Raw genomic sequence first — 22,373 nt, 5'->3', positions numbered from 1 at the left:
TCTTGTACTTAGCTGTAATATTCAGTGGCCTGTGTGTTCATAGCAGCACCCACCCATAGAGGTATTGCTTTGATATTAACAACAACAGCCTAATAAAAAGAACTTGCCACCTTCAGAATGACACTTTCCTTTTATTGGCCAGAATGAGAAGTTAAGTAACTAAGTAAGTATCTGTGAACCTTGATCTCGGAAATTGTTTAAGAAGAACAAATGGGGCTGCAAGTTGTGGGGAGGGATTAGACAGTAAAGTTGTAATGGGTGCAGTTCCCGTGTTTAAAATTCTGCATGTCCTCCAAGATTAAATATTCAGCTAATTTCAAAGAGCTCTTTCTCGGACTATTATGTGAAGTTGAACTCAGATGAAACCAGGTATTTCGTTTTTACCTGCAGTATTATTTTTCAGGAAGTAGTTGTTAATTTCCCTCAGTGGCCTGTCAGCTAAATATGCCAGGCTTGACTTTGAACTTCACAGATTTGGTTTCAGGTTTGTGCTGAACAAGCTGATCTCAACCAAGGCAGCGGTACAGCACTGCTGTTGGCCTATATATATATATAAATTAGGGAAATGAAAAATCATCCAGGCAGTCTGCTTAAGGTTGAAAGATAGTGACTTGTGCTGGGAAATTTGTATGATTATCAAAAGCAACAAAATTGCCTTCCATATATCTTTTATGATATGAACATCTCACCAATACTAAGACTAAAGGCCACTCATGAAAACTGGGTGAGGCCTAACAGGTGCCCCTGTCAGTCTTGTGCAAATATATTCACATCATGGGCAGGATTTCACGGCCTCACTCAAGCGAGACTATAAATTCCCACCAGAGGTCAACGGACATTTTTGTTGGCCCCTTGCCCAGTGTGATTCTGTGGTGGGCAAGGCAAGCGAGTTCTGGCACAAGGTTCAGCACTGAGTGAAAGGAGACTCGTTCATGTACTGAGTCCTAGTTTTTGCTGGCCAGCTGCTCTTGGCCATGTCACTGGACAAGTACAACATAATTAGGCTGTGGTGTGATGAAATGATATGTGCCTAAGTTCTGTTCTATCAAATGAGAAAAATAAGTAATATAATTTGGCCACAATTTATTATTTAAAGGCACATGCCTTCAAGTGTATTCCTCCTCTGCTGTGAATCAATTTCTGATGCTTTCTTTTACAAAGCCAGCAATATTTGATCAGCAAGATGAAACAATATATAATTGAACTATAGAGCAGGAAGACCCCAGCTCAGTTTGTCAGTTGAATCATGTGGTGGTAAAGGTGCTGCATTTGAACTCCACATCCCAAGACTGAGGAAGAAAAAATACTCAGGGTTGTTCCTATTCTTATCTACCTGATGAGCTCAATGTGTGGGTGGGATTGCACTCAGCTCAATAATATTTATGTGTCCATAGTCATGTGATACTTGTAACCAAAGTAATGAGCCCACAGACTACGTTGTTACAGAAAAGGGACAATAGAGGCAAGAAAAAGAAAAGAAGATTAAAAAGTTGGAATAAGAACAAATACATTTCATAAAACAATTCTAGGTCTGCTGATTTATTTTTACGGCATCTATCTTTTGAGTGATAATTTCTTTAAACTGAAGTAGCCCAGGCTTGTCTCAACTTTATTGTCCTCTACCATAAAACATGTTAGGTGTTATGAATCTACATGAGGTGAAAGTTAATAGCAAGTGTAAAACAATACCTAGCTAGAGAGTTAACCCTAACCTTGAAGTAAACATTGTTCCTTTGCTATTGCATTTTCACTGTTAGTCCTATGGGAGTACTTTCTCCATCGAGGTTGCAGCAGTTCAAGGTAGTGACTCAACACCATTTTCTTAAGGGCAATTAAGAATGAGCAATAAGTGCTGGCCTTGCCAGCAACACCTAGATCCCATGTATAAAGGCATAAAAAATATTAAATTTGATAAAACATAAAATTGTTGCCTGAAAATTATTCAGTTCACCACATTTGAATGGTTAACTTGTTTATCTCAGCTGCTTGTGAACTTCCTGAAGTCCAAATCTGGATATGATTTTTGTCTCCATGGTTTCTGGTACGCACTTTGAGCTTTGCTGGTCCAGTGGACTGAAGCAAACTCTAACAGAAAACTCATTCTGGTGTGGCTAACCTAGGTTTGTTGAAGTCAATTTATAGGTCATGCTTTCTCTGTCTAAAGCTTTGACCATTCAGGTAAAAAGAGCTCGGAAATTTCAGTGCACAGCGCTGAAATTCTGCCAGAGTCTGAATAATGCCTGTTCATAACTTTAGGAGACCAGTGGTTCACTGGGTTTATAAAGCTGAAAACAGTGGGTTATACCAGTCTCTGCTGGAGTTCAGGCCAGAGGCTGGTTGAATCTGCATGGAATTTAATTCTGCCTATAACTTTGTTAAGCTTATTGCATATAGGATGAAATATCTGTTATCTATCCTCCTATAGCTCATTCTTACTCTCAGCCTGAGTAATTAAATCCTGCCTAATAACAGCATATGATTTTTAACAATATAAATGCTACTATATTCTAACCAATTAACTCATGGTTTTGCCCACTATAAAGTTTTATTTGAATTTCCACTGCTTTTTGTTCCTCTTCCTTAACTGACAATCATCAGCATCATCCCAGGCCAAAGCGACTGGCCACCAAAATCTGTCTTAAAATGCTCAGAGGTGCCTTGTCAATGAATTTCTCCCCATTATCAAGTGAAAGTACAACTTTCACTTAAGTCTTTGCCTTAAAGGTTAGCCAACATTAAGGATTTGGTGCTTTTTTGCCTTTTTTGTTAACATTTCCTCTAAATTGTGATAAACACATGAGCATTTGAAAGAACAGCATTAAACAGCCATGACCTTTCACTTTGTTTTATCATTTGACATTCGGCTAAGTGTGACCTACTTTTCTTGTCACATGCATTACAGAGCTGTGCAGGACAATAACATCCAATAAAATGTTGTATGATTTACAAGCAGACCTGCCATTTCTATCTTGTAAGTTATGCTTTTTTGTTCATTAATATGAAACACCATTTTATCCAGCCTAAGATTAGACTTTTTAATGGTTTTAGTTATGGCTGTTGCTCAAAATTTACGAGGCATTCGATAAAAACAATACAGCTATGCATCAAGTGGTGATGACAAAATCTTTATATTCCTGTTTTTTCCGGTTTTGCTTCAGGCTTGCATGCTTTTAGAGGGAACAAAAATATTGGCTTGATGTTGAATTGATTGAAGAGGAGGGAACTAACAATAAAAACAATGGCCTTGTGACATCAAAGGTTGAATATCATAATAACGTGAATGTGAGTGTGCAGAACAGAAGATTGTCGTTCTGAATGAACTGCATGATGAAGTATCTGCCACACATAATAAAGTGAATATTGTGATTTGAATGTACCCATCTAACTTCAGTGTTCAAATTTAAGCATAAACCAACAAAGCAAAGTTAACTCTTCATCAGATCACTGGAAAATACCCTGAAGCACCTAGTTTAAAAAAATAAATGTGAAATCAGCTTTATGATTCCATTTTTGCCCGAGCTTTTCGACAGTCATTGTCTGCTATTCTTGTTGAAGAATTATTAGGATCTATCAACTGCATACTGGTTGGTAGCTGTTGTGTTTATTTTGTGGTTCGTTAATATTTTCTGCTGAATGTAGTGTGCTTACTATATGATACAAACATCATGATATCTGCCCTGAGTGGTTAACAATTGTGATGATTTCAACATAATTTAATTTGAGTGGAAAATAAAACTAAAATGTTATCACTCAGTAATGATGTGGAGATACTGGCGTTGGACTAGAGTAAGCACAGTAAGAAGTCTCACAACACCAGGTTAAAGTCCAACAGGTTTATTTGGTTCTAAAAGCTAGTGCTGCCAAATAAACCTGTTGGATTTTAACCTGGTGTCATGAGACTTCTTACATCACTCAGTAACTCATTGGAACAATTGTCAAGTTGAAAATTTGATTTTGATCTGTTGACATGATTAATTTCATTTTCTGAGTATATTAATTTTCCATTCCTTTTTCCAAGTTTCATCCAGGTTATCACCTCAACCAGCTTCACCTCAGTCAAGCTGCCCCTCCCCTTCCATCCCACAGAATAAGATTATGTCGCCATCCCAGAAGCACAGCAAGAAGGCCCTCAAACAGGTCAGTACCTTATGCCTAATTGCTCTGTGAAATACCTCACACTTGAGATATTTTTCCAGCCAGGAGAAAGCCCAGTTAATTCATTCTTGCTGATTAGCAGGGTGTTTGCCAGTTTACACTCTTAGTTGACTATATTACCATTGGCTGCTGTTAGAGACAGCTGAACAAATAAAATTATCCAGCTTTAATTCAGCAGATTCTGTTGCGATCAAGGTTTTCTCTCCAGTCTGTTTTGCCAGAATCTAATCTGTAGCAAAGTGTATCATTTTAGAAACAACCCTTAGAATAATTTTAGATTTTTTTTATCATTAGCTAGAACTTTTCAAAAATTCATGGGCAGAATCCTCCCAAGTCCCCGCTGTTGAGTTTGATGGCAGACGTGGGAGAGAATATGCTGGGAAGCCAGAAATAAGTTTCATGCCAGTGTAGATGTGCAGCAGGATTTTCTGCTGGTGTCACCTTAATGGATCAGGATAGCAGTCAGAAGCTGGCATGAATCTCCACTGCATCCTGTAATTGGGATGCAGATGAAGGCCTGACCACCACCCTCCTGCCCCATTCCAGATTCTTTGCAATGCCGGTGCGAAACAGTCTGAAACAACATGGCATCAGAATTCACCTGAAAAATTCTTTGGGGTGCCTCTGGAGTTTGGGATGGTTGTTGACAACCCTGGATCCCAGCATACCATAGCAGCAGGTGAGAGGGAGTATCTGCATGTGGACCTTCCAGATTTGGTGTCCTAGAGGTGGTCCATCTTTCAACTTCAGAATGTTCCTGGAGATCCATCTTCACCTTTCATCAATGATGGGTCAGGGATGTTAGCCGCCTTTTCAATATGGCACCCAGGCACAACAGCAGACTATGCACCATTCAGGCCTGCCACGTCACTGAACACACCCAGGTGCATAATTAATGAGGTGAGAGCTGGAAGTTTTGGTGCGTTTTCCCGCTGGTCTCTACAGCAGAAAACACTCCACACTCGCATCCCCATCACAGGACTTAGTCTCAAAATGGGAGAATTTCCCCCATCCTTCTTTCCAGAAACACTGATGGCATAGACTGGAACAAAACTTGAGTGCAGAATAACTGACACAATTTTTTTGATTGACTACAATTACATTTTGATTTGAAAAAGATGTAAATAAAAATTAATGTGCTAGTTGTGTGGTACAGTATTTTTCCATTCACCGGCATCTGGTCAAAACTTGGCAGTATTGTAAAATGTAAAGAGGACAGGTCAAATTTCAAAAGGGCATAGGCAAGTTGCTGGAGTGGACAGATAGGTTGCAGATGAAGTTCAGTGCAGGGAAGTGTGAGATGATGCATTTTGGTAGGAAGAACATGGAGAGACACTACAAAATAAAGGACAAAATTCTTAAAAGATGCAGAAGCAGAGGATTCTGAGTGTGGATGTGCATTGGTCACTTAAGATGGCTGGACAATTGAAGAGAGTAGTTAATAAATGTATCATATTCTGGGTTTTATCAGTAGGGGAATATAGTACAAGGAAGTTATGCTGATACTCGTTAGACTTCATCTGGAATATTATGTACATTTCTGGGTGCCATACTACAAAAAGGATGTGAGCACATTGGAGACAATGCAGTAGAGGTTTACAAGAGGATGAGAAATTTCAGTTGCGAGAATAGATTGCAGTGGTTGGTCTGTTCTCCATGGAAAGAAGTAATCTAAGAGGAGATTTGAAAGAGATGCTCAAAATCATGAGGGAGCTGGACAAAGAACTCGGGCATAGATTTAAAGTGATTTGCAAAAGAAGCATATGTGATGTGAGGAAAACGTTTTTCACACAGCTGGTCTGGAATGAACTGCCTGCAAGTGTGGTGGAGGCAGGTTGAGTCGAGGCATTCAAGAAGACATTATTTATTTTCAAATAGTCATTTAATGTGTAGGTATACAGGGAAATGGCAGGAAATCATGCTGCCTATTTGGAGAGCCGGTGCAGGCACAGTGGCCTCCTTCTACACGGTAACAATTCTGTGGTGCATTTTTGCTCCTTAAGTTGAACAATCATTACCTGACTTCAATATTTCTTGGCTCACTTTTAAATTTTGCCCCACAATTATATCAGCAAGCTAGGAAAATAAATTGATTTGAACTGGATAAAGGTGCAAGGTGTCATTTTCTTCATTTACGTTATTGACAATACTGTCAATAAAATAATTGTAGATATGAAATAACATAACTGTTAAAAGTAATTTTGAGATTGAGGGGGAAACAGTGAGCATGCATATAAACTTGCAGTATGTCACATCGATCAAAATATTTTGTTTTGTTTAATGTATTCATGCTTTCCTTGTTTGCTTTTGAAATAAATGTTATAGATGTAAAGCAGAAGGAGATGATTTACTACTCAGGGTTGTTGTGAATTTTGTTAGGAATAAATTCAATATTTTATATCGAGGAACTGGATGAGCTTAAGTTTACAAAGAAAATAACATTGGTTAGGAATAGCTAGGTCTAGAGCTAACAAAGGCATGGATGAGACTTTCAGTAGCAGATGAGCTGAAGTAAGAGAAGACTCCAGAGTTGTTGCAGAGGTGGAAGTAAGGAGTCTTAATGTTGGAATAGACATGTGGTGAGAAGCTCACCTCGGAGTTTGTACCAAAATTTGAGAACAGTCTAATTCAGCCTCAGGCAGTAACAAGGACAATGGATGAAATTGTGACTTGGAATGGAGTTTGTGGCAAGGACCACAGACAATGGCTTTGATCTTCCCAATATTGATTTGGAGGAAATCTTTGCTCATCCAGTACTGGATGTCAGACAAGCAGTCTGACAATTTAGAGACTAAAGTATTCAAGAGAAGTGATGAAGAGGTAGAGTTGGGTGTTAACAGCTTGCATATGTAAACTGGCACTCTGTTTTCAGATGACATCACTGAGGAGAACTGTGATTCTATGAAAAGATAGGAGGAGGGAAAGTCATGGCCAGATTGTTGGGGGTCTCCATCGGTTATAGTGCAGGAGTGGGATGAGAAGCCAATGCAAGTCATTCTCTAATGACTAACAATAATTTGATAGGAAGAATGAAACCAAGCTAGTGAAGTCCCATCCAGCTGCACACCAATGGAGGGCATTTGGTGGAGATGGTGAGGTCATCCAGGTCAAAAGCTGCAGACAACTCTAAAACCTTGAAGGAATTTGAGTTTTTTGAGTCCTTTTTGAGACTTATATTGTTGAAAAAACGCCTTGAGTTTCTCATCTGCTCCTGACTTCCTTCTCAGTCTGCGCAAAGGCAAAAGCAATGCTGTAGTCCCTATTGAACCCAGCCAGTGCTGTGCATCTAATCTGATTAGCTGGATTAAGGAAAGAATCCAAAGATAGCAATTTTGCCCAGAGCAAGAACCATCAAGCTTATAAGAGGGTAGGATAGAATAATGGAACAGGGGTTGAATGGAATCCTGCAGCTATCAGTGCTCAGGCCCCTGCAGTTTCTAATCGAAATGAGTCAGATGTAAGGTGCCGATAAAATAGAGCAGTAAAAACAGAGGATGTAGCTACATATTTTCACAAGGAATGAAATTGGTAATGCTATTGCTCAGATAAAACTATACTTCCAGACAGTAAGTCTGTGTTTTTAAGATTTTTTTATTTCAACATATTATGACGAGCGAATATTCTGCTCCTTTATATGCTTCAATATTTTCACATGTGTAACACTCTTATTTCCTGGACTCTTTTTCTCCTTTGCTGGTTGCTTGGGTTACCCCATGTACGTTTAATGAGTCAACACTCCGGTTCCCTTCATATTACAACTGAAGACAATACTTAATATACAATGTGTAATGGGGACGTTTAAATGAGATACCTTCGTACCAAAGTATAATTGCCAGCATGTTTTGAATCTGTATCCATTTTGTTCTTAGATGGTCATCTAATTTTAGATTCCAGATGTGGTACTTGAATAATTCATACTCTGGTATCTGCTTAACTCTTGTTTATTACCACTACATCTGAACAGGTTACAGGCAGATAGCTCCCAGGCATGGTACTCCAACCTCTCTCTCTCTCTCGAGTCTACATGACTGACTGTTGTCAGTGCAACATCATCATCTGCATCTTATATTACCATATCCGATCTGTTGACCCTTTATATTACATCTCACCTCAAGTATACTTCATTTTTATTATTGGGCTGGGGGTGTTGCTAGCTAGACCAGCATTTATTACCTTCCCTAATTGCCATTGAGAAGCAGATGATCTGTTGCTTTCTTGAACCTCTGCAGCCTACTGTGGTAGTTACACCCACAGAGCTGTGAGGAAAGGAATTCAAGGACTTTGACCCAGTGACAGTGAAGGAATGGCAATTTAGTTCCTTGTCAGGATGGTGTGTGGCTTGGAAGAAACATGCAGATACTGTTGTTCTCATGCATCTACTGCCCTTCTCCTTCTAGGGGGTAGAGGTAGTGGGTTTAGAAACAGCTGTTGAAGAAGCTTGGTGAGTTCCCAGGATGGTGTCAGTGGTTAGCCTTACTGCTCCAGGGGCCTGAGTTTGATTCCCCATTTTGGTGGCTGTCGTGAGGAGTTTGCACATTCTCCCCATTCTGCTTGGATTTCCCCTGGGTGCTCCGGTTTCCTCCCACAGTCCAAAGATGTGCGGATTAGGTTGAACGACCGTGCTAAATTGCCCCTTAGCGTTCTGGGATGCGTTGGTTCGGGGGATTAGCAGGAGAAATATGTGGGGGTTACAGAGATAGGGCCTGGGTGGGACTATTTGTCAGTGCAGACTTGATGGGCCAAATGGCCTCCTGCACTGTAGAATTTCTATGATTCTTTAGATGGTACAAACTGCTGCCACTGTGCATTGGAACTGGAGGAATGAATGTTTAAGCTAGTGGATGGAGTGCCAATCAAGCAAGCTGCTTTGTCCTGAAAGGTGTTGAGCTTCTGTGTTGCTGGAGCTCCATTCATCCAGGCATGGACACAAATAATGTAAAAATATGTCTTTAACTACTTACATTGCATTTCTGTAACTTTCTTGCTACAACTATAGATGTCTACTCAACTCCAATTCCTACTCATCTCCATTACATTAGGCTTAATTAATGCTGTTATGAAGTTACTGTGAAAATCCCCTAGTTGCCACACTCCAGTCTCTATTTGGGTACAGTAAGGAAGAATTTAGCATGGCCAATGCATATAACCAGCACGTCTTATGGACCGTGTGAGGAAACCGGAACACCTGGAGGAAACCCGTGCAACACGGAGAACGTGTAGATTCCACACAGACATTGCCCCAAGCCAGGAATTGAACCCGGGTCTCTGGAGTTGTGAGGAGCAATGCACTGTACCAGCATTGCTGGTAAGCAAGAATGTAGCTTTCAGAATGACTGAACTGCAAGGACAATGAGGAATTTTCAATGAAAGACTGATCTAAGAGAGAAGACTGAACAACATCAACCTTTGGAGACTCAGGGTCTAGAAGAAAAGAAATGAAGGGTATTTAATGTAAGCCTGCTATTCACAAAGGAAGGTAGAGACAAAATAGGGAATTATAAACCAGTGAGCTTAATGTTAGGACTGGAGAAGTTGCTAGGATCTATTATCAAGGATTTGTTCACTTGGCATTTGGAAGGCAATGGTCTAATCAAAGACAGCGTGGATCTACAAAAGCGAAATCATGCTTGATGAATCTATGGAATTTTTGGGGATGTAACTAGTAGAGTTGACCAAGGGGAACCAGTGGATGTGGTTTATTTAGACTTTCAGATAGCTTTCAACAAGGTTTCACACAACGGACTGCTATGCAAAATCAAAGCACGTGGGATTGTAGGTCATGTTTTGAGTTGGATAGAAATCTGGTTCACAGATAGGAAGCAAAGAGTTGACATAAATGAGTCTTTTTCTGATTGACAGTGAGTGACTAGTGGAGTTCCGCAGTTCACATTATATATTAATGATTTGGAAGAGGGAACTGAATGTGTTATCTCCAAATTTGCAGATGTTAGAAAGTTGGGCAGGAGGGTGAGCTGTGAGGAGGATGCAAAAACATTTCAGCATGATTTGTAGAGGCTGTGTATGTGGGCATCTGCATGGCAGATGCAGTATAATGTGGATAAATGTGAGGTTATCCACTTTGTTTACAATAATAAGACAGATTATTACTTAATAGGTGTAAATTGAGGGAGGTGGAACCTCAATGTGACCTAGGATTCCTTATGCATCAGTTGCTGAAAGTAAGCATTCAGATATAGCAGGCAGTAAAGAAGGCAAATGGCATGTTGGCCTTCATAGCAAGAGGATTTGAGTTTGAGGACAAGATGTTTTGTTGCAATTGTGTAGGGCATTGCTAAGGCCACACCTGGAATATTGTATGCAGTTTCTCTATCTTTATCTGAGGAATGGTGTCCTTGCCATAGAGGGAGTACAACAAAGGTTTAACAGGCTGATTCCTGGGATGGGAGGTCTGTCATATCGCATTCCAACCATTATCTTGTAATTGCGTTTGTGTCTATATATCCCCTGTTTGTGAACCAAATCCTCCACTCACCTGATGAAGGGGCAGCACTCTGAAAGCTAGTGGCTTTTGCTACCAAGTAAATCTGTTGGACTTTAACCTGGTGTTGTGAGATTTCTTATTGAGGAGAGACTAAATCGGTTTGGATTATATTAATTGGAGTTTAGAAGACTGAGAGTGGATCTCATAGAAACATACAAAATTCTAACAGGGTTAGAGAGGGTAGATTCAGAAAGAATGTTTCCAGTAGTGGGGGAATCCAGAACTAAGGGTCATATTTTGAGGATAAGGGGTAAACCTTTTAGACTGAAATGAGGAGAAATTTCTTCACTCAGAGTAGTGGGGAATGTGTGGAATTTACTACCACAGAATGTGGTTGACGTCAAAACGTTGTTTGATTTTGTGAAAAAACTAAAAAAAAAAGTCTTGGGGCTAAAGGGATTAAAGGAGATGGAGGAAGGGGAGCATCAAGGTATTCAATGATTAGCCATAATCAAAATGAATGGCAGACCAGGCTCGAAGAGCCAAATGGCCGACTCCATCTTCTAGTTTCTATGTTTCTTCGTAACTCTGGTCACTCTAAGGAACTTGTTTCCCCCTTAAAGCACCCAGAAAAGAGCTTCGGAAGATGCATTAACTTCAATTCCAGAGAAGACTGTCGCAGCCATATCATTCAGCGCTACGTCAAAGACTGAAAACGTCATTGACGATTTGAGTTTCAATGAGCTGAGACGACAAAGGAGACAACAGGATTCCTGTGAGCCTTCCAGGAAAAAACAAAGAGTGATTTCCTAATGAAATTTCAGGAGGACTTTCTACTGTCTGTAGCTAGTAGTAAGAGCCCCACCTTCTCTGTGTACAACTGCTCTGTCCTGGACAATGGGAAGAATTGCTGAGGCCATGGAGACAAGACAGCACCAACTTCTGTAAGAGACAATTATCTCAGGGACAAGACTGCTGCACAGGATTATGCAGCTTCGGAAGTGATAAAGATTCTCTCGCAGTTTCTGTGCTGACAGCCAACTCTGGAGGTAAGAAGTCTTTCAGCTGGGACTGAAGTATGGACGTTGGTTGACTTTCGTCCCTGGAAGGTGCCAGTTCTGGCAGTGTGATCTTTTATGGACTCTGACATGGCAAGGCATCCACTCTAAGACTATTCATTGACAAGAAGAGAATAAACTAGTCAGTACATTGTAGCTTCAGTGGACTAAAAATCTGTATACTGTTCAGGTACTCGAAACATAGCTGACTCTTCTTAAAAACAAACAATAGAGACGTCGTATGATGCGTCCATCAACTGGAAGATGGATTAAAGCTCTCGGAGTTCATCCTCCAATAGCTTCTTCGTCACCTTCATCAAGAAAGAGCCCATTCAGGGCCAGCAAGTCTTCATGTGGATGGTCATCATCTGCCATAGCACTTTCTGTATCTGCCACCTCTGGTCTTACTGAATAACGGAGAGGTTGAGAACTTCACTCTTTCCCTGGGATCGAGTGGATGGTGTCTCTGTGAAAGAAAGTAATTTGCAGCTGATTGAATGAACCTCTTGAGCTGATGAATGAAGTACTTCCACTGGTTCCAAATAAAAAGTTGAAGATTGTTCCATAGAAAACAATGAGTCATTCAAATGGTGAGCATCAGCAGCTTTCTCTAGGAATCTTAAAAGTACATAAATAAGGATGTGCATTGATTGTGGAGAACATAGAATCAATAATCTGTTACCCCTTGTAGCAAAGAGGAACAATAATCCTGCCTCTAATTGAAAGGTATTTGGGCCTTTATAATTTGATGTTTAATGGATGAAGGATAATTGGTTGAAGCCAGTCGAGACAATCTGCCAGTTTGTTAGCAGTAGCCCCATTCTGCATATTAAACGTGGTATCAAAGCCTTGAACTCGCACTGTAACTGACCGATTGCCTGGCTTAAGACTTTCCACAGGACGTCTGTAATTTTGTCTTTATCTTGATTTTTCATTTGTTGGATAGGGTGTGTTTCATAAATGTTTTCTTCTGCTTCAGTTAAAACTGTTGAATTTGCAGAAACAGTTGAACTGTTGGGTTTTCCCGCACTGGAAGCATTCTGCGCTCCTGCCAGGCAGTCCTTGTATTGATGTTGTTCAAAATGGCTGCCAAATGGAGTTTCCTCACCTTTTGCATGGTTTGGCGGGCTCTTTTGTGAGTGGACCTGCTGCCCATGGGCCTACCCGTTCACTTGATTAACGTGAAGCATTTTGATCATGCCAGACTAGAGCCCGATTAAATTCTGTAAGCGGGCATGATCGATCTCCCTCTCATACTAGATTGCTCAGTTCAAAATAAAGTCATAAAGTCAGAGGTTTAAGAACATAAGAAATAGGAGCCCAACTTGTCCATCCCGTTCTTTTTTTCAAGACCCCTAACTAATCCCAATTGCCCGCATTTGGTCCATATCCCCTGAAAGCCATCGTACCCATGTAACTATCTAAATGCTTTTTACAAGGTAAAATTGTTCCTGTGGAAAAATAAGCATTGCCTGCCTTTAGTAAGGCGATTATCATAGAATCAGAAACCCTACAGTGCAGAAAGAGGCCATCTGGCCCATCGCATTTGCACCAACCATAATCCCACCCAGGCCCTTTCCCCATATCCCTACACATTTACCCGCTAATTCCTCTAACCTACGCATCTCAGAACACTTAGGGGCAATTTTAGCAAGGCCAATCAACCCAACCCTCACGTCTTTGGACTGTGGGAGGAAAACCACGTGGACATGTGGAGAATGTGCAAACTCCACACAGACAGTGACCCAAGCTGGGAATCGAATCCAGGTTGCTGGAGCTGCGAAGCAGCAGTGCTCATCACTGTGCTACTGTGCCGCCCGCTCATCTTTTGTCTGCAGAAAGTCGGAGAGTTTTTCATCCCAGCTATGGAATGAAACTATTGTTGAGCTCATCCTTCTGCGCTCTGTGTCTGCAAGAACTAGCCAGGTACAGAGATCAGTTAAAAATAATTCAATTTATTCCGTAGGTTGTTGTGACGTCTGATTAAAATGTGCTTGTTCAATTATTAAGTTTGACTTGAGCTATAATAAGCGTCAAAAATATTGAATGCAGTCTTAAAGTCCATATGGACTCTTTCTTCTTTGCCTCGGGAGAATGTTATCAGCTACTGGACCTACAGCATACAAAGAGAAAGTGACTTGATGCTTTTGCTCCTTTAGAGTAAAGACCTGATGCTGCTTGATACTGGAGAAAGTGGCATTTCTATAACACCTACTGCGGGCCTCTCTGCAGGCCTTTGAGAAAGTCAAACAAGCAGGGTAGGATCAGACTACTCATCAGTTAGTCATGTTTTCTTCACTCTGTTGTTCCTTCGCGAATGCCAGTGTCATTGTCCAAATCTGTTACCAGTTACTGAGATGGTCCTTCTAAGTATGGGCTCTAGTCTTGGTACTTTGTTAATAAACAGACATACTTTAGTATCTGCTTTTCAATTGTTTGTTAGAACTGCATCGAAATAGGTTAGAGGAAGTATGTCACTCCCAGTCATTGAGTTCAAAACTGTGTCTCTTGAGTCTAATACGACTGCTGACAGTACTGCATCATCAGCTACATACATTAGCATGTTCCTTCTCCTCATAAATATGGCCACCAGCAATTAAAAATTATTCTAATGATGGTGTCCTCCCATTTAAAATAAATTGGTGATGTTGGCATGACAAATTTCGGATTAATGTGTTTAGCTACTTGGGTAACAGTGATTGCTGGACTGGTATGTGGAATGGAAATAAAAGATCTCAAAATGAGTATACAGTGAAATTAGAACTTGAGTGATCACATTTTTTATACTTTGCAGAGAAAGTAATCTATCATTTTCATGTTGATTGTTGTGTCCAGGTTCATAATTTGGAATTTTTTTTAATGCCATTTGCGTCAATGCCTTCAGCATTTGACAAATCTTTTCCAAAAACATTTCCTTGTGAAGATGTATTCATTTAATATAACTGAAGCAGTGCATGTATATACAGTGACTTTGTGCTAAGGTATTTTGGCTACTGGAGTGGCTGCTCACTGGACCTACTTCAAGTCTGTGATACATGCAATTGCTGCTCTGTTTGGGCATAATGGATTCAGGCCCACCAACCCCAGAATTAGAAAGTAGACAGTCATAGGGACTTGAGTGCTGAGGTGGGCTGATTAGAAGGTCCGCCTTGGTTCTCTGGAACTTCACCACTATTATTCTGGGAGTTGTTGGCCTTCTAGCCCTCCCCTCACACATAGCCTCATGTTCTACCAATCCCTAATGGCCCCTTACTCTATTCCTTTACACACTTATGACTCCATTCTCATGTTTGCTGATACCAGTGCGGTGGGTCAGATCTCAAATAATGACGAGACAGAGTGCAAGAAAGTGACAGAGAATCTGGTGAAATGGTGGGATGACGGTCTCTCACCCTCGATGACGGTAAATCAAAGGAGATAGTGACTTCAGGAAATGCCCCTGTCTACATCAATGGTGATGAAGTGGAAATGGTAGAGAGCTTCAAATTGCTTAGTGTTCAGATCGCCAACTATCTTTCCTGATCCCTCCACATTGACATTATAGTTAAGAAAGCCCACCAATCTATCTACGCCCTGAGAAGGCTAAGGAGATTTGGCATCTCTGCTACAACTCTCACCAATTTTTACAGATACATCCAGAAAGGATTCTTTCTATGATGTATCATGGCCTGATGTGGCTCCTGCTCTGATCAAAACTGCAAAAAACTACAAAGGGTTGTCATCGTAGTCCAGTCTATCGCTCAAACCAACCTCCCATCTATTGAGTCCATCTACACATCCTGATGCCTGGAAAAGCAGCCAGCATAATCAAGGATCCCACGCACCCCTGACATACTGTCTTCCACCTTCTTCCTTTGGAAAAAAGATGCAAAAGTCTGAAAACACATACCAAGCAACTCAAAAACAGCTTTTTCCCAGCTGCCATCAGACTTTTGAATGCACCTACCATACATAAAGCTGAACTTTCTCTTCACCCTGTCTATAACACTATATTCTGCTATCCTTTCCTTCTCTCCTGTGTACTCTATGAGCAGTACGTTTTGTCTGCATAGCACTCATGCAGTACTGATCATATGCAGACTTCAGGAGACATCTGGCGATAAAGAAAAGTCTGAACAGTCTAATAACATCTCAGTCCTGCACACTTGAAGGTGAAAAAAAAATCCCAATCATAAAAGCTTTTCGTGGTTAGCCTCTTATAAAAACAAATCAGCTTCTATGCAGACTCTTACACAAAGACAGCGGGCGGGATCTGGAACCCAGACTCTCTGTGCACAGGATTGCCAGCCAAGGCGGGAAAACTGGAAAACGTGAATTGCATGGTGATCACAATTGCTCACCAACAACATTTTACTTCAATAGTTTTCACTCAATTTAAATCTGTTCATCTCGTTCCCTCACCATTTGATCCCGCCCCTCACTAAGTATTCATACCTTACTGTGGAGGTTCTTGACAGGTTTTTAAAAATGTAAACCTGTCAAAGGGATCCCTCCAGAAGTAAAGTCTCCTGGGAAGAGGGTCATAACCAGCCTGTGCTCTGGCCATATCACCTGGCACTGCCCCGGCACAGGTTGGCACTAGCAGGTTGGCAGTCGGGGGCAAGGTCAGACCCTAGTGGGGAGAGGGATATTAATTTATGTGTACTGGTGGGAGAAGGAAAGTGGTCACTAAGACATGGGGGGAAATGCCAACGGTGATTGTTGGAAGGGGGCGAGCACGTGATTCCTCCATCATGGAATGGGAGGAGTTTATTTTTATTTCTGATCAAAGAGTGTGCCCAGATTTCTGTTCTGCCTGTTGCTTAGTACCAGGCACTCTGGCAAAGTCCCTGTCCTGCCAGAATAAAGTCATAAACTACACGCACTCTTTCTTTAAAAAGCTCAAACTCTGGAGAGAAAGTTGATTTATCCAACTGGAGAGTTAGATGCCAGTTTGCTGACTGAGCCTGACACTTTGCCAGATTCTGGTAAAACTGCCTCAGCAACTCCTTTGATAGCTTATTTAAGCTGTCAATCCAACTGTGATCTCTGGAACCCGCCCCCCCCCCACAATTAGATCATTTTAATTTTTGGAAACTTAGCCAAGCATGCCAAAAATCATAATGCTAATCCTTGGAAAAATGTCAACAAAGGGCTCTATTGAAACTGTATGACCAAATACTACTTTTTAGCTACTTATTCCTGTCAATCAAAGCAATCTAGCAGAGGGTTTTTAAACTCTGTGACAGCTGCAGCCTGTTTTGTTCCTAAGTTTAAGAATTAGGCTCATTTAAAAAAAACTTCAGATCATGACCGTTATACAGTTTTTATCCGCCCGGAGTGTTTGCATCTACTCCACCAGTTCATGACATCTACCCTTTCAGTTACGACCCTTTCAGCAGCCAAAATGGAGTCTGTTTCAATTCTCAACTAATATTGACTGGATACCCCATTCTCGTTATCCAACCAGGTAAACTGATTTTGGCTGGAAATGGGCAGGGCTTTTAAATCCAGATCCCACCATCCATTTTTTTTTTGAAGGCCCTTCAAATCCTCCCGATTCATCAAAAGTCTGGCCCTATGTATTTAAGCACTCTACATTTCACATTTGGGACTTAGTTTTTGGGTTGACTTGAACCTGTCAAAGGTCATGAGAGAATAACGGTTTTAAACATTGTTAGTTCAGTGGGAAAATACAAAAGCACAATGAAGTTTGATTCAAATATGTTTTAAAATTGATCCATTTGCTACTATTTTTGGAGTCCATAAATATTTATTGAGGGATTGAATTACCCCGCTGGAGAAGCATTTAGTTTGGATACCGAAGAGGACCTCTGCCATTTATTTACCTTGCATGCTGCACGGTCAGAGTATGATTAATTTTAGTTAGTGTTATGATATAAAACAAAGGAACACTTACCTCACAAGTTGATTGAAATGCATAAAAATTTGGGAAGAAATAAAGCAGATCAATAGCCATATTGAGTGATCTCATTTCAAAATGTCTGCTCCTAAAATATGTGATGGGGGATGTTTATAAATACTAACATTTGCACATAAACATGTACCATTTCAGTTGTGGAGAATTCCTGATCAGGAATGTTCCCTGATAAATTACGTACCTGTAATTTGGGAATTACGGAATCTGCACTCTGCGTTCTATCAGTACTTTTTAAGATCTTTTTTTCAATAAAGTGCATTGATGAAACACTGAAGCAATGCGGTCCTTTGTCCATATAACTTGTGTTATTAATGATCATTATATTACAGTATCTGATAACAGTTTACTATCCCTGCATTTTCTTGGTCGCTTTGACCTGTTTGTTACTTCAAAGGATTTTAAAAAAAACTCTTGCGGTTTTATGAATCTCTGAGGAAAATCTATTACAATTATGACACTTTGCAGCCTCTGGAGAGAAAAAAAAAATCACCTGGCATGTTTTTTTCTATGTACTTGTTGCTATTAATAGACACTTCTCAATTGACTGCAGAAAACATTTTTCCAACCCACAGGCCCTCAAACAGCAGCAACAGAGAAAGCAGTGTCGGCCTGGTTTACCGGTGTCGTCCAGCCCACGGCTGCTACTGAAGTCTGTAAAAGCTACTGACCAGACAGCTTCAAAGACTGGTACGCTTTAAGTAGTTATTTCCCAAATGTAGTTAGTTACGTGTTCTTTGCCAAAAAAAATGTATAATGGGCATTTTCTTCTCGAAAATATCAGTTTTCTTCCAGATGTTTTATGTATGTCGGTGAAGAAATGCCATAGCAAGATATGTTACAATTGTAGCGAAACACAAGACTGAGACGAAAATAGACCAGAGTAGGATAATTTGTTTGTTTAAAACAAATAATCTCAGAAACTGCAGTGTGTAAATTAATGTAAGGCAATGCTTGCACTTCTGTGTGGATAAATGCATGGTTACCATAGACTCAGATAACTATAGACTGTTCTCCCCTCTTTTTAATGGGGAGAGCAGACTGGTAGTGATTTAACCTGAGGATCTCCACGCCTTAGGCGATGGGCAAGGTTGTGAACGTGGACCTTCATGAGTAACCTCAGCAGGAATTGAGCCCACGCTGCTGCTGTTGCTCTGAATCAGGAAACCAATTGTCCAGTCAACTGAGCTAATAGATGTAGGCATCATTCAGCAAGTACATATGCTGATGCAGCCATAATCTGTAAGAAATAGTCTAGGCATGATCCAAAGCGTTGTATTGTAAACAATAGAATGAATGCACAAAGGCTGAAATGATACTGTTAACAGTTACCAGCAAGCCAAGGTGAACTCTGATTTGCAAAAAGTTGCATCTAATGGAAGGAAACTATTCAAACAGAATATTTTAACAATATCAAATTAAAAGGCCATAATGGTGAAGCGCATAAGCATTCCAAATAATTATCTAGAAACAGTTAGTTCTAAACCAACTTGAAAAGCAATTGAATTTTTTTTAAAATGACATTGCTCGAGTTCATAAATTTTGCCCATTGGATTTGAATAGTTTAGCATGTCAAATTTGTGATTCGAAAAGTTACACGGCAAATTGCTTCATCTTATCCATTCCCTTCATAATTTTATATGTTCCCATAAGATACCTCCCCATTCTTCTAAATTCCAATGAGTATAGTCTTGGTCTATTTAGTCTTTTCTCATAAGCCAACCTTGTAGTTCCAGAATCAATTTAGTGAAATCTCTTCTGCATCCCCCTCCAATGCCAGTACATCCTTTCTCAAGCAAAGACACCAAAACAGTATTCTGGGTGTGACCTTACCAGCCCTTTACACAGTCGCAGCATTAACTCCCTGTTTTTAAACTCCATTCCTCTAGCAATGAAGAACAAAATTCCATAATTACCTGCTATATCTGCAAACCAACTTTTTGTGATTCATGCACATGGGCATCCAGGTCCCTCTGCGCAGCAGCATGCTGCAATTTTTTATGATTTAAATAATGGTCCATTTTGCTGTTATTCCTCCCAAAATGGATGACCTCACATTTACCAGCATTGTACTCCATCTGTCAAACCCTTGGCCACTCACTCAAACTATCTATGTCCGTTTGCAGACGTTCAATGTCCTCTGCACGCTTTGCTCTACCACTCATCTCAGTGTGAACTACGAACTTTGACACACTACATTTTGGTCCCCAACTCCAAATCATCTATATAAACTGTAAACAATTGCGGTCCCAACACTGATCCCTGAGGCACACAGTAGTCACTGATCACCAACCAGATAAACACCCATTTATTCCCACTCTTTGCTTTCTGTTAGTTAACCAATCCTCTATCCATTCTAATACATTACCTGTAACGCTGTGCACCTTTATCTTATGTACCAGTCTTTTGAATGGCACCTTGTCGAATGCCTTCTGGAAATCCAGATATACCACATCCTTGTCCACCACGCTTGAAATGTCCTTGAAAAAATTCCACTAATGTTATAGCTTTTTTTGTGGCTTTCTGTTGATCTTTAAAGATTTCCTAATCCTCTAGTTTTCCACGAATCGTTGCCACTTTGTATGCATTTTCTTTCAATTTGATACCCTTCTTTATTTCCTTCGGTATCCATGGCTGATTATCTCTTTTTCTACAGTCCTTCCTTATCACTGGTATATACTTTTGCAGAGCACTGTGAAAAATTGCTTTTAAAGTCCTGCACTGTTCCCCAAGTGTCCCATCATGAAGTTTTTGCTCCCAGTTTACCTTAGCCAACTCCTCTCTTACCCCATTGTAGTCTCCTTTGTTTCAGCATAAGACATTGGTATTGGATTTTACCTTCTCATGCTCCATCTGTAGTTGAAATTCAACCATGCTGTGATTGTTCCTTCTGAGATGATCCCTCCTGTGAGATCATTAATTTATTCCTGTTTCATTACACAGGACCAGATCTAGGATAGCTTGCTCCCTTGTAGATTCCATTGCATAATGTTTGAGAAAACTATCACGAATACATTCTGTGAACTCCTCCTCAAGGCTGCCTTAACCGACCTGGTTTGACCAAATGACCTGTAGGTTAAAGTCCCCCATAATAATTGCCGTACCATTTTTACATTGATCGGTAAAAGGTGGCCTATAAACTATGCCTATCAACTCTTTAATTAAAGATGGCAGTGGTACATTAAAGAGGGATGACCTTTGTTCTGAAGATGACAGTGTAAATCAGTTTGGAAAGAGAAATAGTAAAGGTAAGATGCCATGGAGTTGTTTGTAGGCCCCATTGGACATGGTGTACAGGAAAAAATAATGGGTGCCTGTGACAGAAGTTCAGTGATAATTCTAGGTGATTTAAATAATCTTTATATAGATTTAATGAACCAGATAGGCAGAGATAGCCTGGATGATGAATTCTTAAAGTCTTCCTGGATCGTTTCTTAGAGCAGCACATTCTAGCCAATCAAAGAACAGGCTATTCTCGAGCTGCTAATGTATAACAAGACGATTAATTAATGACACCACTGTAAAGGCATCCCTAAGTGGCAATGATCATAACATGATTGAATTTTGCATTGAAGTCAGAGCTGGCGAAAGTGAATTGGGGAATTAGTTTAGGGATAAGTCAATAGAAATGTGGTGGCAGTCGTTTAATAAGCTATTTCATAATACTCATCAAAGACGCATGCCAGAGAGAGAGAGAGAGAGAAAAAGAAAGACTCTCACGTGAGGGTGTACCAGCTGTGGCTAAATAAGGAAGTTAAAAATAGTAGCGAATTGAAAGAGATAGCGTACAATTCCACAAAGTTGAGGAACACGTCAGAAGATAGAAAGATAAAGAATGACAAATAGAATAATAAGATGGAGGAAATTAGGGTTAGAGTTAACCTTAATGCAAGAAAGTTCGCTAGAAAAAAGACAGTAAGAATTTTTACAAGTATTTGAGTTTTATTCCTGTAGAGAGTGAGTCAGGGGAATTAATAATGGAAAAGAAGGATATGGTGAAGTAATTGAATCGATATTTTGCATCTTTGTTATAACGTTTGTTTTATTCGTGTTACGAGTAGGTTTACGTTAATGCTGCAATGAAGTCACTGAAAATCCCCTCATCGCCACACTCTGGCACCTGTTCGGGTAATCTGAGGGAGAATTTAGCATGGCTAACTCTCCTAACCAACATGTCTTTCAGACTGTGGGAGGAAACCGGAGTACCTGGAGGAAGCCCATGCAGGCACAGGGAATACATGTAGACTCCACACAAACAGTGACCCGAGCCGGGAATTAAACCCAGGTCCTGGCACTATGAGACAGCAGTGCCACCTCAAATTCACAATACAGGACAGTTTCACAGTATTCTATATTCACAATAGAGGAAACCAACACCATACCAGAAATAATTGTGCATCAAGAGGTGAAAGCAAAGGGAAATCCTAAAATAAAATGTAATCATCAGAGCAAGGGTACTGAGAAGACGCGTAGAACTGAAAGCTGGCATCTCCTTCAGTCATGATGGACTTCATCCTAGGATATGAAAAAGAAGCGGCTGCTGAGATAGTAGATGTGTTGTTTTTCACTTTCCAAAATTCTGTAAAGGTCTCATCAGATTGGAAAATAGTAAATATATCTCCTCTATCCAAGAAACAGAAAGCAGGAAACTACAAGCTAGTTAGCTTAGTTGTCGGAGAGAAAGTACTGGTATCTGTTCTTCAGGAAGTTATTGGTGGGCGCTTAGAACATCTCAAGCAATCAGCAGAGCCACCATGCTTCTGTGAAAGAGAAATTTGGTGGAATTTTGCATTTTTGTTCA

At 40.3% G+C, this 22,373-nt stretch overlaps 1 protein-coding gene across 10 annotated transcripts in view; it reads left to right on the top strand.

Annotated features, from left to right (window-relative positions):
- asxl2 (ASXL transcriptional regulator 2) overlaps nt 1-22,373 on the top strand; it is a 216,476-nt gene that overhangs the window by 148,588 nt on the left and 45,515 nt on the right. For 6 of the 10 annotated variants that reach the window (XM_080192284.1, XM_080192278.1, XM_080192285.1 and 3 more), the window contains 3 exons: nt 2,903-2,971; nt 4,019-4,137; nt 18,148-18,262. In XM_080192284.1, the coding sequence (XP_080048410.1) occupies nt 2,903-2,971; nt 4,019-4,137; nt 18,148-18,262 (303 nt within the window). Of the gene's footprint in view, nt 1-283; nt 370-2,902; nt 2,972-4,018; nt 4,138-18,147; nt 18,263-22,373 lie in introns of those variants that run through there. The other 4 variants (XM_080192279.1, XM_080192288.1, XM_080192286.1 and 1 more) reach the window with 2 other exon arrangements.

The sequence above is a fragment of the Carcharhinus amblyrhynchos genome, chromosome 7, assembly GCF_965287045.1.
Source record: "Carcharhinus amblyrhynchos chromosome 7, sCarAmb.v2.hapA, whole genome shotgun sequence".
Taxonomy (NCBI): Eukaryota; Metazoa; Chordata; class Chondrichthyes; order Carcharhiniformes; family Carcharhinidae; genus Carcharhinus; species Carcharhinus amblyrhynchos.
This window is presented reverse-complemented; position numbering and strand designations above follow the sequence as displayed.